Raw genomic sequence first — 18,756 nt, forward strand, 5'->3', positions numbered from 1 at the left:
GAATTACATTTGGCAAAGATTACATTAAGTTTCCTTCTTTTTCAAACAAGTACGTTGTTTAAAACAACTCAGTTCTAAATGTAACTAGAAACTATTCTACTCATATCAAAAAGGAAATGTCTTTCTGGATTAATAACACAACCAACCACCTAACAGTTTTATCCTAAAGCCCATTTATCCTCCTGTGTGTCAGTGTGGAAACTTGGACACAAGAGATCCCAGAATAGGTGCTCGGGTAGGTACTGGCCTACTTATTTTAGTGGGAATTAAATTTAATGAATGGACATAAGGAGTCATTATTCTCTCTCCATAAAAGACACTTACCTTTCCTCTTCAGTAATTTTATCGATGAAGAACTTTTTAATTCATCTATTTTTACTGTTCATCAGCAATTCTATTCAAATAGTTTGTCACCAACAGTAGGTTTCTAAGCAAAGGAAATATAGATTCGTTCTCACAAATCTTTTATTATGTGAACAAACGAAAATAACTGAATGCATCATTTGAAGCCCCTCTTCAGAAGCCAGAGTCTTTCAAGTGGGCACATTGGTAAGCTTTTCACCATGCTCTGTGCCTCCAAGAAGCATATCCTCCTCCCTGCCATTAAAAAAAAAGGAAAGAGATTAGAGACTAAACTGAGGTCAATATGTTTTCGAGCCACAGTAGTTCATCTCGAACTCTGTACCTTTTTGCCTGACTATCCCCCTAACACTCAAATTCTACCCAGACCTGTCAACTTTCTTTCCTTGAACTGAATACCAATTTGGTGACAGTTATTCTAAACCCAAAATAAAATCAGGTAAAGTGAAGTATCCAAATAAAATTAACGTTACCCTGATGAAACAAGGCAACTTTATCAAAGTCACAGAGAGCAAGGGCTTGCCTGTTTTGAATGCCTGCCCGAACACTGCACAGCACTGATGCTCCATCAGTACTAATGCCAATTCACATGCATCTGCTTCACGTGGCCCTTGAGCAACTACTTTTTTCTTTCTTCCTCTTTACACTCAGAGGATATACGGGCTCCCTACTCATCTTTGTTCTTGTTAAAGGAAATGGGCAGAGTGATGGTAAAACTCTTCTTTCACAGGCCACTTTCAGCAAAGCCCTGGGAATTGTTATCTTACTGTTACTCCATTTTTGTAATATTTCCTAGAGTAAAAAAGCTATAATCATAATCATAATAATTTCATTTGGGGGTTTACAGAGATACCCTCATGAATAAGCAAACAATATGCCTACATTAGCGCTGCCAGGGACTTGGAAGGACGAGAAAGCCGGAATTACTCGGCGGCTCAGCGGGAGTAGCACAGGTACGCAGCCCAAGCAGAGGAGGGAAGAATTATTTTGAAACAAGAGACAAGAGATGCCAAAGACCAACGCACATTCTTCACACTTTCACTCTCCTGAAACACCACATGAGACCACAAGCGTGTTTGCCTTGGAGTGCTACACTTACCAAGCATTTCAACGCCTATCTCACCATGCTTCCTTCTCTTTTTGCCCATTCTTTTCTTAGTTCTGACTGAGATGTTTTCTTAGTGTGAGTGGGCTGATGTTGAAAAGATTCCAAGTAAATTTCCAAAGAGAATTTAAAATCTCAGAAGATGTTGTTTTGGCTCAGAAAAGAGGAAACCATGATGGTGGACCATGGGAGATCCATCCCCTTTCCACACACAGGCCAAGTATCTAAGCATCAAAAAAAAAAAGTTGGAAAATAATACCAAATTGGAAATGAGAGAAAGGAGTTACTGATGCCCAAGTGTAGAAATTGATCCTCCAACAACAGATCACTGACCTTGGAAAAAAAGAAAAGAATGAGAATGTCTGTACAAAGAGCTGTGTGTGCATACATATATGTGTCACACGCAATATTAGGACATGACATAAAGTCACTGTACCACTCAGCATGTCCTATCATTTGCTTAGTATAAGATTTCTTTCCATCATCTAAATGAGAATTTATGGGCTGAGGTTATAAATAAGGTATTTCGGGGCTTTGATGAGAAGTTCAAATGAAGATGCTAATCTTAACCAAAATATGTGTATTGAACTTTCACTGATATATGAAACTACTAAGTTTTTGTCTTATTGGAGCCTTTTAACAGTGGACTTGGTTGAAACTAAAAATGAAACATCTCCTTTTTAAACAAACAAATGAAAAATGAAATGAAAAAATTACCTCACCCCAAAATGAAGAAGTATCTTTACAAATATATCATGAAGAGGCAGGAAAAATACAAGATAAGCCTTTAGCATTCTGTAGTACCAGAAAGTAAGGAAGTATTCAAAAAATTTTAAAATGGGGGCATTTCCAAGGGACACAGGAGACAAACGAGTTCCCAGCAGTCCAAGTGGGAACAATTTAATAAATAAAATAAAAAACAAAGAACTGAATTATACCCATAGTATAAAATAAATATCCAAGAGATCTATATACCAGTCTCCTTAAGTATTTGATATTTCCATGCTAATGTAAAAGGTAATAATTTTTAGTTTTATTTGCAACTGTGTTTTCCTAATTTAATTTTATATAGTAACTTTGTATCCAGTGACAGTGATAAATCCAGTGACATTATTAATTCATTAAGTGCATCTGTAGTTTATTTTGTTCAGATGTACAGAATCATGTCATCTGCTAATGATAATTTTATTACTTCCTTTACAATTCTTATATTTATATTTCTTTTTCTTGCCTTATTGCATTGGTTATGACTGCTTATACAAGGCTAAATAGAAGAGATGATTTTGGATATCTCTGCTTCACAATCCATGCAAATATTTTTAAATATTTCACCATTAACTATGATTCTTTTAAAAGAAACTCTTTACCAGAAAAATGAAGTTTCCTATTATTTCCAGTTTGTTGAGAACTTTATCATACTTGAGTATAGAATTTTATCAAAGACTTTTACTTCATTTATTGAGATAGTCAATATGGGTTTACTTTCATTCTGTTACTGTGATAAATTACATTGATTTTCAAATTTTATATCAACTTTCATTGCTGGAATAAATTTAACTTTATTATAATTATCATTACATATGACAGGATTCATTACTTATTTTATCTTTGTCTAAACAAGTTCTTCGAAGACAGTGTTTTATACTACTTTGCATTTTTCTGTATTATTCATTATGCTGTAATAATATTATAATTGTATTTATAAAACTGTATACATTTGTGGGAAGGCAAAGACTTGCTCTGATCATTGTATATTCTCTATTATTTGGTTTTGTTTTGCTTTTTTGGGGGGAGAGGTAATTAGGTTTATTTACTTATTTATTTTGATGGAGGTACTGGGGATTGAATCCAGGACCTCGTGCATGCTGAGCATTCACTCTACCACTGAGCTGTACTCTCCCCTCCCTTATTCTCTGCTATTTGGAACACAGTATACATCATATAAATGCTTTTTGAATGGAAGTCCTCAAAATCTCCTAACAAAGTGTCTTTCACACAAAAGACACTCTCAGTAAATATCTGCTGGTGATGAGTATGTCCATTAGTGCTTTTTTTTATTTCAATGAGTCCCATCTTCTCAACTTTATTCTTCTCAACCTGTAATAGACCTAACAATTTATTGGCAGGAGCACAATTATAGCTCAATTCAGAAAAAGAGTATGTTCAAAAGGTTCACTCTCTACTCTAGAGGATAAAAAAAATATTTATCATGCAATGGCCGTGACGTCCAGTCCCATGATACCCAGTCAGGTAGTTCAGCTTGGGCACACTTCATACCTTAGGCATCAGTGAGATTTTTCCAATGTACATAAGTCTATCTGGGAAAGTTTGCCATGTTCTTCATTCTTCCTCATAAGCCCTGCTTAAGGGCTTGATTTGTGATTTCAGAAACTGGGCTCTTTTTTCTCTATTTCTGAGAAAAATTTAAATGTACAATTTTAGTAAAAAGGTCTGTCTCTTCATAACGACTGTTTGGCAGTTAAACTGTACCTCATCATTCATGTTGCACTCTAAACTCTCACGGTACAACCTACGCAGGTATGAGTTTGAGGCAATTCAGTAAGTAAATGCCCCCAATATACACACTTGAAGCAACATTTCTGGGTTGCTATTTTACTGCACATTCTACCTCTGCCTAACTATACCATCTATCAGTCAATTCACTATAAGAACTCAACATGTTATAGCTACTGCCTTGTCCCAGAAGTTCAAAAGATTCATCAGATTTCTTGACCTTTGGAGCTAAAATAGAACTGAAAACTGTTACATACATTTAAACCTGAGATAGATACATAAGTCTGTAAGAAGAAGTTAAGACTTTTAGAGAAACCAGCCAGAGGAAATTGGTAGTGGCTACAATATGAAGAAAGGAAGAAAAAGGAATCTTAAGTCCAGGAGTCTTGAACTTCTCAAGTTATTTAAGTATGATACGTCACTGACTGTGATTATGTTAAAATAAGTCAATAAGCCACACCCAACGGAATTCAAAGAAGTCCAAGTTTCTTCAAAACAAACTGAAATGTCAACCCACAGTCTATTAGTAGGATAAATACATGCTACCTAAAGTAATGACAAATATGATAGCGGACACAACACTGAGATGCATTAGAACACACTCAAGAGACATCTGGACTTTTCACGTCTTGATTGATGTGTTAGAGAGCAGAGAATTCTGCCTCAGCCTAGGCTTTGCCTGTTCTGTTTATCTAATGTCACAGGAAATAATCTTGATAAATGTTAATGTTAAATGTTTGCCAGACTAAAATGATCTAGTCTTGCCCAAACACATTAAATATAGAAAAGGATATTTTCTCCTTGTTTATTTGTTTGTTTGGCTGGTTGGTTGATTGGTTGATTTTTAATGGTACATTTTAGAGATTCATTCCCTTAGGTTGAACTCTGTCTTTTGGTGCTTTACTGATCTGCTCTGTGGGGTATAATTACTTTCACAAATCTGCTCTGTGAGACATAAATGGCATTACATAATCTGTACCTAGATCACAGTGACCACGTTCATTCCAATCCATTTATTCTTTGCTCATCATGTGAATAATTTATTCTAGGAGGCAAGTGTGCACTTGGCATTTATTTACTATTCACTGGTAACATAAACTCTATTTAAGCAGGTGCAAATTCGCACTTCAAGGGGATATTTTTTTCTTCTTTTAGTGAGGCACTTAAAAGCAAGCAAGATACCAAGGCTCACTACAAGTGTGAACATTAAGGATTCTGTCTTTTACTCTTTACAATTCTCTCCTCTGCTTTCTTTTAAATAGGCTTTCTGAGCTACCATGCAGATAAATGAAATATCACTTGACTTAATCCCACCAGCACCAAGCTGGGAAGGAAAGCAGTGGTTGGGGATGGGGCAAAAAGATAGCTACCTATAAACCAGGAAGCAGACCTCACCAGACCCCACATCTGCCCATGCCTAGATATTGGACTTCCCAGCCTCCAGAACTGTGAGAAATAAATGATTATAAGCCACCCAGTCTATGGATTCTGCTAGAGCAGGCTGACCTAAGACACCTGCCATGCTGCACAGATGAGAAGCACTGAAGGAAAAATCCTTTTGTGTTACTGAGCCCCTACCATGAGGGGACTGTGCCTTACTGCTGTACAGACGTGGACTGTCTCCTTGAATCATCCAGCAAACCTGGGACGGCTCATGGAGGACTGTGAACGTACATCCTGGTGACCGAGTCCGGTGGCCTGTCTAACCTGAGTCCCTCTCTTAACCACTCTGGCAAAAGCTAATTGACTAAGTAGAAGAGAAATAAGACATCTCCATCTCCATAAATGGCATCAGGAAACTTCTACACACATACAACTGGCATAAAGCCAGGCTACTAAACGGAGTAGCCTCTGCAACTCTCCCAGTTTGTGGAAACAAAAGGTCAATTAAGGCATATACCCTCAAAGGACACCTAATGATAACACCATCCTCTGGGATAGCCAAACTGTATTAAACGGTGACTTTCAAAGTAATCCATCCCCAGAAAGGGCTGACAGAGAAGGGTAGGTTAGGGAGTTGAAAAAGTGGCCCCATGCAACCCTTCTTTTTAGATCACAATCCTTCACTTTTACCTAAAAAGTAAATATGGGATCCTACAGAGAATTAAGACTTCCATTGTCCATTGCTGGTCCAAACCTGATGCTTTCTAAAGCCGTAACCATTAAGAGGCAGAATAGGAGGTGAAAGATTCTAAGAACCAAGGGCACTACTTGTAGCTAATAAGACAACATTCTATGTATGACCCAGAAATTTTACTTTTTTCCTGAAATTTCCAAGTAGAGGTCGAAGTCTAGAATTCATGATACAAACATAACTTCCTTGTAGCTTCTAATCATGACTTAAGAATGGAAGAATTCACTCATATACATTTATTTCTTAACGAGTGTTCATCTTAAGTATCCACCAACCAATGACTGGAATCAAATTTAACGTGGGGTGAATGTATTCCAATTCCTGATTATTCAATTCATGTCACTTTTCTCTTGTCCAACCTGGGGATTAGTCCTGTTGCCTTTAAACTAGAAAAGGGGGGATAAACTATTCTCCTTTTTAGCGAACTGAGTGGAAATATATTCTCCAGATGTCACTTCACATTCTGTTATTGACTTTCAGATTAAGCAATGCCTCTGAAACCTGGACACAGTCCACACACTGCCAGATTTCATTTCAGGGAATTCCGTTATTGCGATGCCTGCATACGTGCGTCATTTGAAGCCATAATTTATTTATGCCCTTAATACTAGCTTGGCTTTTAAAGCACCAGCAGAGTAACAGTAAGCTGTTTTCATGCATATGACTTCATTATAATTATTCACTTTTTAACATAATAAAAGTGGTAGTCATCCATTTGATTAGACAGATCAAAGGGGTCAAACTACCGTACATCACCTTTGAATTTCACAGGACACACTCATCCTAATCTCTGCAACATCTAAATCTGAAGGTGCCTGATATGTTCAGAATGTTGTCTATGATAAAGTCAACATTACATCTTCATGCTTTGTGTGGCAATAATACACTTGGTTGTATTTGTTATGCATTTTTAAATATCAAATATCTAACTAGAAATTAACATCAAACTACCTGAAACATTATAGTGTACACAACATAGGATAGATGAGCTTGAGTGCAAATAAAATTTGCATCTTTATGGAAATGTAATTTTTCATAGCACTGCCATAAATATTATTTCATTTGAAATGTCTGTAGATGTTTCAAAGGGGCAAGAGAATATCACAAAAAAATTCACTGAAAGCAAGGCCTCCTTTCCAATTAAAGCAGGTGTAGAAGAAAACTTCAGAACAGAATACATCTCATGAAATGTATTTGAAAAAGCAAATAAAAATGAATCACTGATTTAAATAACAAATGAGATGATTTTTCAAAAAATAAGTACAATGCTCTACTTTCAAGCATCTGAGTGAAGAAGAAAGCATAGATCCTTACATCCTTTCAAACAACCAGACCTCCCTTTCCTTGGTCTCTAACCCTCAGGAGACACTGAGCATCCCGTACTCATCCATAAAGGTGAGGCTGCCGTGGCCCACTCTGTATGACTTGATACTTTTAATGAAAAACTAAAAGTGAAACACCATTTAAGTATAACGTGTGCAGTGTCTGTGACTCAAGAAGACATAGTCATAGAAGGCTGCACTATTGATTTCCAGTAAAAGAATAAAGGAAATAGACCGGCTAAAAGTACAAGCTGCAAATTAACACACAGAGGGTAACTGAAATGAAGACGTAGTCTATCATCATTCCAAGGGTGGACCATCTCCCTAGTACTAAAATAATACAAAGACAACAGAAGCTAAATTACATGAAGATGCGAATAGCCCTTCTTCAAACTAATAACCAATGGCTCCTTCGCTAATTCTGGGGCTTGCATTTTTAAGCAGATACTGCTGCCTTTCAAACAACTTGCATCCTAGAAATCTCCTTCAGTTAGTTACTTCCATGGTCTTAAAGATCTGAGACATTCATTTGCTGTTAGGAAATTGTCTCTATACACAATACAGCCTGCTCCCCAACTCACAGCTTTGAACTTGTGCTCTCAGGGACTTACTGAGGCCCTCAGAGAAAAGGCACAGACCTTCCTTTCAGACTGTAAGAAATACTTCTTTGCCGGCTTCCTCCTGGGAAGCTAGTTGCTGCTGAAAAGCCCAGGAGAAGAGAAACGCGGATGGGGGGGGGGGGGGGGGGGTAGCAGATCCTTGCGGCAGTAGATGTGTGAGTTCCAGAAGTTCTCCTTATCTTTCTATCATAATTGGCAATGTGACCCAAATACAAGAAAACCTCTACATTCCATTAACAGACTCAATTTGGATTATGCAGCTCCGCAGGAAGAAACAGCATCCTCTCCTTATCTAGCTGTGCTGCACTCTTGAGATAATTCTCTTAGTTTCATGTTAACATTTGGTTAAGGAGATGCTGATGGGTCAGATTTGGGAAACTGTGAAGCCACTAAACGCCGTTCTAGGAGAACTTTTTTTCTCCAGAACGGCGAGCCTTAGGGTCTCAGCCCCAGCGCCAGGAACGCTTCCGGCGAAGCACGCCTCTTTGGGAGAGGGGGTCCGCGCGAGCCGGCCCCCACCCTCTAGCGGCGGGTCCCGGGAGCTGAGCGACCTGCTTGCTCTTCCTTTCTCTGTTTCTCCTTGCAACGAGTAAATCCCTCCCTAGCTGGGACCGCCACCTGCTCATCCCAGAGGATCCGCTGCAGAAAACTCGAATGGCTCGTGCGCCGACCTAGGCTGGTCGCCAGCGACGACAACTTTACGGATTCGTTAATGTTAGTTCTGGATCAGGTAAAATAGCCCCGAAGACGCGAGCAAACGCCCCTCTAAAGCCCACTACCGTGCAAAGCCGGCTCCTCGGAGCCACGCCGCGGCAGCTCGCCGTCTTGCTCACCCCGCAAAGGCGCCCAGGAACGCGGCGCGAACGCCCCCCGCAGCGGCGGCCCGGGGAGGTCGAGGTGTGCTGGCCAGGCAGTGCCGGAAGGGAACCCCCGCCCCTCTCCTCACCGCAGCCCGGTCATCCCCGCAGGAAAGTGCCGGAAGGGCCTCGGGTGGGCGGAAGCCGCGGACGCCCGCCTCCCCAAGCCCGTCCGCCCGCGGGGTCCTGGCCCCCGCCCTGGGGCTGGGGTGCGCGTACGGCAGGTGCAGGGCCGCGGCCCGGGCCGCGCTTACGTGCTCCAGCTTGTCTTTCCTTCGGAGCCAGACGCTGGCGCTGTAATCCTGCTGCTTGACGCTGCTGTAGAAGTTCGCGCCCACTCGGGTCAGGCTCGGCGAGGGCTCCTTGGGGCGGCTTTTGAGCCTCATCTGCTCGAAGCCCTCGTGGGGGGAGGCCGAGAGCCACTCGTGCTGCCGGATCTCCATCCTGACATGACCAGGCGGCGGCCGGCGCGCAGCGGGCTCGGGATGGGCTCCCGGGAGGCCGGCCGGGGCTGAGGGAGGAGCGAGCGGGCGCGGGGAGCGGGGAGCGGGGAGCGCGGAGAGCCGGGCGCGGCGGGGCGGGAGGAGCCGGAGGGGTGGGGCGGGAGGGAGGCCGCGAGCGAGGCGGAGGCGCGGGGTGCAGGCGGCTGCGGTCCCGGGCGGGCGTTCCGCACGCGGGCCCCTCGCGGCACCTACCGGCTGGCCAGACCGGGGCGGGGTGCGGCGGGAGGGGAGAGCAGGCGGTGGGCGGCGGGAGGGGCCGCGCGAGCCTGCAGGTTGGCGCAGTGAGGAGGCCGAGGGCCGTGAGTGCGGCCGCCGCCCCTCCCGGAGCGCCCAGGCGGGCGACGGCTCCGGCTGCCGACCTGCCCTCCGCAGCCTTCCCTCAGCCGGGCTCCACGTCTCCCCCTCGCATTTTTACTTGAAAGCGAACAGCGACTGGAGAAGTGAGCGCCGTCCCCGCGCCCCCGCCCTCCCCGACACCACCCCGCCCTTCCCCCACTCGCCGCGCCCGGCCTCTGCCTTCCTCCTCTTTTTCAAAGTTCAGTAACTTCCAGCCTCAGAAGCCCGTTTGTCACACCCCTGGGGACTCCGAGCAGAGGGTGCCCAGCAACCCCAGAAAACGGCCCCAAGGACAAGTGTCTTCTTGAGCCTGGCGCGCTTTCCTCCGAGGGTGCAGCGATGCGGACCCTCCTGGCGCAGTAGCCGGGCGGCAGCTCGCCGGACCCACCGCCCCAGCCCGCGATGGCCCCCTCGGAGCGCGACTCCCAGCGGGCCCGCCCCCCGGGTCCTGGGCGAGCGAGTCCCCGGCCCTCGGTGCAGATGCTCTGCCTACAGGAGGCGTCTGTGGCTCGAGCTCTGTGCACTTGTCTCTCCTCTCCGTCCGCAGGCTCCCAGGGTCAGGTTTTACTCCCCCGAGGGTTTTTACGTCTGCCTTCCCTCCCAGGCCCAGTCTTAAGGCAGATAGGCATGATGATTTTTTAGAAATAAGGCGGCATATGAATAATTGAACCTTAAATCTCTTAATCTCTTGCTGTTGTTGAAGTCAGCATTTTTCAAAACATTATCTGGTTTTACTGAAAAGCTGAGTAACGACTAATGTTAAGGATTTCTTAAGTCAATTTAAAAGCTCGGGGAGCATTTGAAAGGTGAAGTGTACTGAGGATTTTAAAGGGAGCCACAGAAGGTAAACTGATCTCTCTAGTCCTTGGATGGTCTGTTTCCCAGAACTGTCCACCTTGGAGGATAGTTTCAAAGAAAGAAATTCTGGGTGAGAATTTGATGCAGTTCTATGATGGCAAGGATTGTGTCATATCTTTTTAGAGTCTCCATATTAAAAGATGGTATCGTAGTAATAGTAGTTGAAACAGAATCCTATGAGCAGTCAATTTGAGGATGAAGCCGCTACATATAAACGAGACTCACACAATTCTTGGTTACTGGTTTACTTGGGAGCTGATTTGCATTGTATTGTATCCCAGGCTGTGGGTTATTGGTAAATCTCACAGCTATTACGTAAGACAAAGGTCATCCACCCCATTTTCCTGGTGAGGGAGGGAACTGAGACTCGAGCCTGAAATGCACTTCAAAGCAAGGATTTGAACCAGATTAAAAGGCTGTTAACACTAGGCATTCCACTGTCTTGTCTCATATTTTGCTATTACAATTTAGCTTTCACTGCTTTTACTTTTTTTTAAGTAAAAACACACAATTTAAATGATTACAGTTACATATCTTTTATAATATTGATGTTAGAAAAACCAGACTGCCCTTACGCAAAGGCTACCTCCGCTTTTTGCTCTGTAAGATTACACTGTAAGTCACGTGATATATCCAAACCTTGACAGGTGACAGATATCCAATTCAGAGTAATAATGAAGTCTTCCACTGTAGTAGAATTCAGACAAATAGTTTTCATATCAAGCCAGGTTTTCATATTGAGTAGATTTTTTTTTCTTTACAGTACCTTTTTAGGGGAAAACACTGTAGATTCTACCATCTATGGTGTAATGAGTATAATGATAGCATATACATTACAGGCGAGCTACTCAATTGAGTATTGTAATCAATTTATAGATAATGTTTTATGATTAAAAAGGTCAAGCAAAGCATAGATTTGTACTGTTTCATACTCAGTTTACTTAGTTTATAGTGCCAGACATTAAAATGGACTCAACAAGTTTAAATAAATGTGAGTGCAGTCATGGTCACAATTTTTTATCAACCTTGAATCCCTGTCCAAGTTCATTGTTTATGATAGTAATATGAAATTTGCTGGTTGACCTTCAAAAGAGCATTTTTATGAAGCTAAACTCAATTGAAACTGTTGTAGAGAAGAAAAATATTTCTGAAGATGGCCAATTATAATAATGAGAATCTTGCCCCAAAATATCATTGAAATGTATTAATACTATTGAATTTATAATTAATTCCCATAGCACTTTTTCCTTAACATTTTCATAGCTCTTGTATGTTCTTAATGCAGCGTAGGTGTTACAATTATCTATCCTACTAGTCCGTTGACTTTCTTGGAAACTGGGGCCACACTTGACCCTTTACTCTGCTAAATGGTTTTTATTTGATTTCAGTAGGCTTTGAATTTATCTAATAAATAGAGATTAGTCATTACTATCTCAAATGATTACTATAGGAATAAAATTATGGAATACATAAGAAGACACTGTATAAACTATATGCTATTGTTATTAGAACATTTAGGCTCAGGAATGTTCTTTATGTTATTCTGATGATGTTATCATTTTCATTGGCAGTTGTATCACTTAATTAATCTTGATTGCTAAATTTCATGCTAAGTTGCTGGAGCTTTTGTTGATCTTAAATTTTCTAAGCCAACAATGTCCTTCTCCCTCCCTATCATGTGGTTCTAGTTTTTGTCCTGGCTTTAATGATGTTATTTTTCTGGTCTTTTGTTTTTTGTTAATGGCTTTGTTAAATGTAGGCAGAGAATAAATAATAGGTGAAGAATTGGTTAATCTGTCACGAACCAATAGTGCCTGTCAACATGTCAACCCTAATGGATTGGTTTCAAGTTGTAAAAACTGTTAAATTGATGTACAAAGATGAACAGGGCACATTAAATATCTTTTTTTTCCCTCTTTTAATATTTCTATTCTAGTTATGCTCAAGCCACTCCTGTTCTTTCCAGAAGTATTCATTTTAGCAATTGATGTGTACAAGGCCATGCAGACACAAGATAAATAAAACAAAAGAAAATTTAAAATTATGTAAGCTTGATCTAGTTGGAGAATCAGGCGGGTTGAATGTTGTAACACAGCTGCAGGTGCAGGGGAACCAGGAGAAGGATGAGCTAGGGGAAAGGTGCTGGAGAAAATCACCCAAATGGGGATCAGATTCTGAGAAGAAAATGTGGTTACACATTTAGATGATCTTGGTAGAGAAACAGAGTTTAGCTTTGCTAAACCAAACTCAGAATTTCAACTTGGCAAACATGTATTGAGTTTCCAGTTTGTACTCAGAGTTGGGTAAGCATTGTGGGCATTCAGAATTCTGAGAAGTCATAAACCCTGATGTAAATGAATTTACAATCTTAAAAATAGACAGACTCTAGTGAAAGTACAAATAGCATGCAATTATGATTAAATGTAGAGAAATGTCAAGAAAATAATACAAAATCAGTAGTTCCCCAGGAGGCAGCATTTCATGCTGTTGAAAAATAAACATTCCCAAAGTTTGGTATATATAACTTGGTTTAGGAAGGCAAAGCTAAATGATTGGGAAAAGTCAGTAGGCTGTAGGTAGGAGGCTGATTTTTAAGAGTTGTTTAGCAGAGTTAAACATAAAATAAAAAGGCCTTTTAAAGAATTGAGATACAAATTTATTTGATGTAGCTAAGGTGTCACTGTGGAATAAGGTGCATGCTGAGGGTATCTTTTGAAAACTAACTAGCTGAATCTGACACACACCTGGACGTAGGGTTATAACTTGGTAGTATTCCCAGCTTCAGAATGAAAATGTAAACTCTGCAGGCTTCAGTCTTTATTGGGAAATAGATATGTGAGAAATAAGCTATATTTAACATCATAGTAACAGGTGTACACAATTTCCTTTCTTTTAACCCTGTTGGTCAGTTGCCCAATTATTTATTTTATAACTGTAAATGCATAAGCTATCACTTTAATATAATAAATCATTAGTATACTTAAGGTTATTCCAAATGATTGTGTAACTAGAATTTTGCTGACAGGATAAAACATGAGTTATGATAAGCTATTTACTAAAATCCTTGGTTACCCCTCAATATGTACACTTCCTAAAGTTTTGACAGAGAACCTCAAAGCCAATGTATATTCTATGAGAGAAAGTCAATCAAAACCTTGGGATTCTCTAAGAAGCAAGCTCCCTGGCTTACATTTATCAGACATCACAATATTCACCTACCTGGAAGTGACAGATGAAGGAGGCTGTAAGTTCCAGCAAAGGAACAGGAAGCAGGTGAACCCAATGGGGGTGGGAACAAGTTATAACTGGAAAACCTGGCCAAGGAGTCCCTTAGTGTGCACGAGAGACAAAAGGACTTACACATCTCTAGACCAGGAACTCAGATGGAAAGGGAGAGGGGGATAGAAAACAGGTTAACAAAATTAGGTATCAGCAGCTAGGTAAGAACTTGCCTAGCAAATGCAGAAGAAAAACTGGTTTTGCTGGTACGTGGGTCTAGTAAATCAATGTAAATTGCCGTGAAAACAGTTCAGAAAAGGATAGGGTTGCAATAAAGCCAGTTGGAGTTGCAAAGAATTGTTGCTTCCATTTACAATTTTATTATGGAAAATAAACTGGTATGTGATTTATGTAAACTCTCGTTAGTATTCATTCTGTCACATTTACAATGTGTTAATTTCTGGTGTACAGCATAGTGTTTCAGTTATACATATATATATTCCTTTTCATATTCTTTTTCATTATAGGTTATTATGAGATATTGAATATAGTTCCCTATGCTATACAGTAGGACTTTGTTGTTTATCTGTTTTATATGTAGTAGTTAGTATCTGCACATATGGAACTCCCAATGTATCCCTCCACCCTTCTTTTCCCCCCAGTAACCATAAGTTTGTTCTCTATGTCTGTGAATCTGCTTTTGTTTTGTAAATAAGTTGATTTGTGTCATTTTTTAAGATTCCACATACGAGTGATATTATATGGTATTTTTCTTTCTCTTTCTGGCTTACTTCACTTAGTATGACAATCTCCAGGTGTATCCATGCTGCTGCAAATGGCATTATTTTATTCTTTTTATTTCTTTGAATTAGTGTTTTCATTTTTTCTGGATATGTAAGGAGAGGAAGTTCGGGTGCTTACGCTGTGCCAGGTGCTGTGCTAAGAGCTTTGCATAATTCTCATTTAATTCGCACAGCAATTTACTGTTGCTTCCATTTCATAGCCTAGAAACTGTGGCTTAAAGAAGTTAAGTGAACTTCTCAAGGTCACATGAAATTAAGGAACAAAGCTTGGAAACCAACATGAGACTGATTTCAAAACCCAGGTTCCAAACATGTAGTAATCAGTCCATCAAATGAGCAGAAAGCAGCTATGCCCTTTTTCCCTGTTAAACTCAGGCTGTGGATCTGTTCTTTCCTTACTCATGGAGGATACTTCTGGCATGTTTCATCGTTTATTTTTGTCTTTTTTTTATTTGAAGAAGAGTCAGTCTAAGAATCACGTACCTCCAAATATGCATGCAGTTGAGGGGAGGGTACAGCTCAAGTGGTAGCTTAGCATGCGTGAGGTCTGGGGTTCAATCCCCAGTACTTCCTCTCAAAGTAAAGAAATAAGTAAGCCTAATTCATCTTTCTCCCCACCAAAAAAAAAAAAAAAAAGACTAAAAACCTATGTGCAAATATGCATGCAATTGAGAGATCGTCCCCTCTCCCTGGAAGCCTGCAGCTGGGGAGGGAGGCTGCTCCACCTCCTCTACCACTTGGTAACCACTGCTTGTGGCCCCTCTAGGTCGGGCATTAGAATGAGGAGCATTGCAGGTTGTGTTCCCCAGAAAGCAGAGTCCGAGATGGAGATTAACGTGCAAGGACTGCCTGGGGATCAACATATGTCGAAGGGAGGGGGCAAAGGGGAAAGCCAGTCAATCCCGACAAAGGCCTCGATGACCCCACTGGGAGAGAGTTGCAGGAAAGGGCTGGGAATTCACTTGTACCTTTTGCTGATCAGTCTTTGTATGGGCGACTCCCCTGGAAAGAGTTGTGACCTTGGGCAAGCCAGTTCTCATCAGCTGAGGCAGCCCCCAAAGAAAGCTGGCAGCTAAGGGTCATCTTCAGGGAGCACTCCTGGAAGCTGAGGGAATAACCCTTCTTCTTTTTCTGAAGAGTGATCTCCATGACCCACCACAGCACCCACCATAGGGAGCAAGGGTAAGAGGGACGCAACCTCTTCTGGCCAGCTGGTCACCTGGCCCTAATGCTCTTTGCGTGTGGCAGATAGCAATGCTGACTGTTTTCCTCTCATGGGGGATGTTCTGAGGGTTTTTTGAAGGTCTTCGTGTCACTAAGAATCTCTCTCCTGTAGTTCTTCTTATGTTAGTGATGTACACTCACGAGAGCTGCTTATAACTTCCCTCTCAGTGCCCTTCCACCCTGGTTTCCTCATATCCATCCTCTGCTGGGTCACATTTCCTTCCAAGCAGGCTTCTTGGGCACAGCTTCCAAAGATGATCAATGCCCTTATATCTGGAGAAAACACCAATTTGAAAAGATACATGCAGCCCAATGTCCATAGCAGCACTATTCACAATAGCCAAGACTTGGAAACAATCTAAATGTCCATCAACAGGTGACTGGATAAAGAGGATGTAGTATATATAATATATATATATAGTATATATATATAATGGAATACTATTCAGCCATTAAAAAGCAATGACATAATGCCATTTGCAGCAGCATGGATGGACCTGGAGATCATCATTCTGGTGAAGTAAGCCAGAAAGAGAAAGAAAAATGCCATATGATATCACTTATATGTGGAGTCTTAAAAAAAAAAAAGGACACAGATGAACTACTTATTCTTTATAACTTAGGTGATTTATTTCTTGAATATGTGTAAGTAAGCACATTTAACTGTCCTTTATGATTGCATTACTGCATTCTGTTGATTCTTATTCTGTGGTTGGCTTTATTCCTTTGATCACTATGTAAGTTTTAAAAGCTAAAGCTCTAAACTGTTCTTAGAAACAATGAACAGTATATATATGTAGATTTTAAACCAGTTTTCTCTCTCAATGAGCTGCTCTTCCTAGAATAAACTTTATTTACCCACCCTCTCCCCCTCAAAAACGACAGCCATTAGCATTTGGTCTCATATGCCTTTTATTTATCAGCTCACACTGGCCTGAAAACCACCTTTGGTTCTAATGCAAGGCAGAGTGTTTAAAGGTCACCCATAGAAAGGAAGGAAGGAAGAAAGGAAGGAAAGAAGGAAGGAAGGAAGGAAGGAAGGAAGGAAGGAAGGAAGGCAGGCAGGCAGGCAGGCAAGCAGACATCATGGTAAGTCTGGAAAATATATCCCCTACAGGCAGATTTTCTCCAACGAACTATCCTTGCCAAGATTGATGTTATATCCCATGACTAACAGGATCTTGCCAAAGTAACTGATACGGCATGACCCAAGTGCTCCGTGCTGAATGTAGTGCGTCTGTACCATGTCATCATTTATTTAATTCAGAATGGACCCCAGCTGTCAAAGACTGTCCCAAATTGCTTGTTTGCTTAAAGCACAGGCCTGACAGAAGTTCCTACAAACATCACACTGCAGCCAACTATGGCCTTAGTATTGGGTTTGGGAATTAATTCCTGTCTAATCTTTATTTAATGTATCACAAATGGCTTCAAATTTTTATGACCCATTTATGACTCAATACAGAAAAAAAAAAAAAGCCAGTGTCTGTTTTTCTAGCAAACTGTGTCCCAGTGTTCTGATAGTGATGTTTTCAGCTTAACAAAATGAGGAACTTGAACCTTATGTGTGGCATAAATACAGATGCTATCATAGAAGTCCAGCTCCATTCTCCTCCGGTGTCTCCTTTTGGAATGAACCTGGTTATGATTTTAGTTTTCATTTGAATCCACTAAGGAATGCTTTCATTTTCTAGTCATGAATTGCTTGATCCTAGAAATCTTGTGGGATGCTGTAACAAAGGTGACACCCATGCAAGCACCCCCTGTGCTGAGGCAGACGGACAGAAAGCCCATCCATTCTGCAATAAGATGATCAGGGATGTGCATAGAATGGGTACCACATAATCAATATGTTGAATACTTCTACCTTTCTATCCCTTCAAAATAACACTCCATTTATTTCCACATGTGACATTTTGAAGACACGAGCCTGAACCATCTCCCTAAGCAAAGATATTTATGTGTTCTTTTCACTTGATGATTTGCCCCCAGGCATCTGGGCCATCCTTCACTTACGTGTTTTGAGGACAACTGAGATCTGCTCTGTGCTTCCCCTGGCGGTGACAACCAGTCTTCACAAGGTTACACAGTCCATAAAGGGCAGTAAAATCAGCACCATTTATCTAATATATAATGTCTAATATATGAATCTTAAAATATTCTAGGCAGAGTGTCAGTCTATTAACTGGGCTAAAATAGCTTTGAACACCAAGAGCTTATTGTCACTACTAAGGAGTACCTGTGTTTTTATAGTCTCCGTTCAATTCCAGTCATTCCTCTGGGACTTAGCAGAGAATCAGGTCAATTCTCACTTTGTGAATCAATGTCTTAAAAACACCTAAGACATGGCACCCAGTCTTCTGGCTGAAGCAGGTATAAAGTCAAGGAGGATATTGGGCAACACCTTCTATATATTGGAAAAACCCTTAACTGAAGTATAAGATGTATTGTATTATAATCATCATTAGAAATAGTGTGGCTAACAATGCCATACATTGGAATAGTACTCCACAATGCACAACTGGGCAGTTCCATAAGATATACTAGAAACCCCTCTCCCCCATAATAGTAAATGCATTATTGGACAGAATATGCAGGGACAGCTAGCTCCACCATGTGCCACGGGGCAGAATATCTGATTGCCACTGTCCCCATCCCACCAAGAGTCCCAAAGAATCTACACCTGAGCAGAGGAAACTCAGTTTATTCTGCTGTGACTTTTCTCTCGTCAATCAACCAGAAGTATTCAATCTGTTGATGTTAACACTGTGTTACATCAGCCTCGCTTATAAATGCACAGATATTTTTCTTGATCCACTTATTTCCTTAGCCAGTGGAAATAACAAATGGCAAAATCAGAAGAAGCTATGCACAGCCAACCCAGGCTACCATATCAGTAGG

The 18,756-nt window shown here is 41.1% G+C and overlaps 1 protein-coding gene across 1 annotated transcript in view; it reads right to left on the reverse strand.

Annotated features, from left to right (window-relative positions):
• Positions 1–9,486, reverse strand: part of PLD5 (phospholipase D family member 5) — a 211,355-nt gene extending 201,869 nt beyond the window's left edge. The window contains exon 1 of the mRNA XM_032466511.1: positions 9,167–9,486. Coding sequence (XP_032322402.1) covers positions 9,167–9,355 — 189 coding nt within the window. The 5' untranslated portion in view covers positions 9,356–9,486. The remainder of the gene's footprint in view (positions 1–9,166) is intronic.
• Positions 9,487–18,756: the final 9,270 nt, after the last annotated feature.

This window comes from Camelus ferus, chromosome 23 (assembly GCF_009834535.1).
Source record: "Camelus ferus isolate YT-003-E chromosome 23, BCGSAC_Cfer_1.0, whole genome shotgun sequence".
NCBI lineage: Eukaryota > Metazoa > Chordata > Mammalia > Artiodactyla > Camelidae > Camelus > Camelus ferus.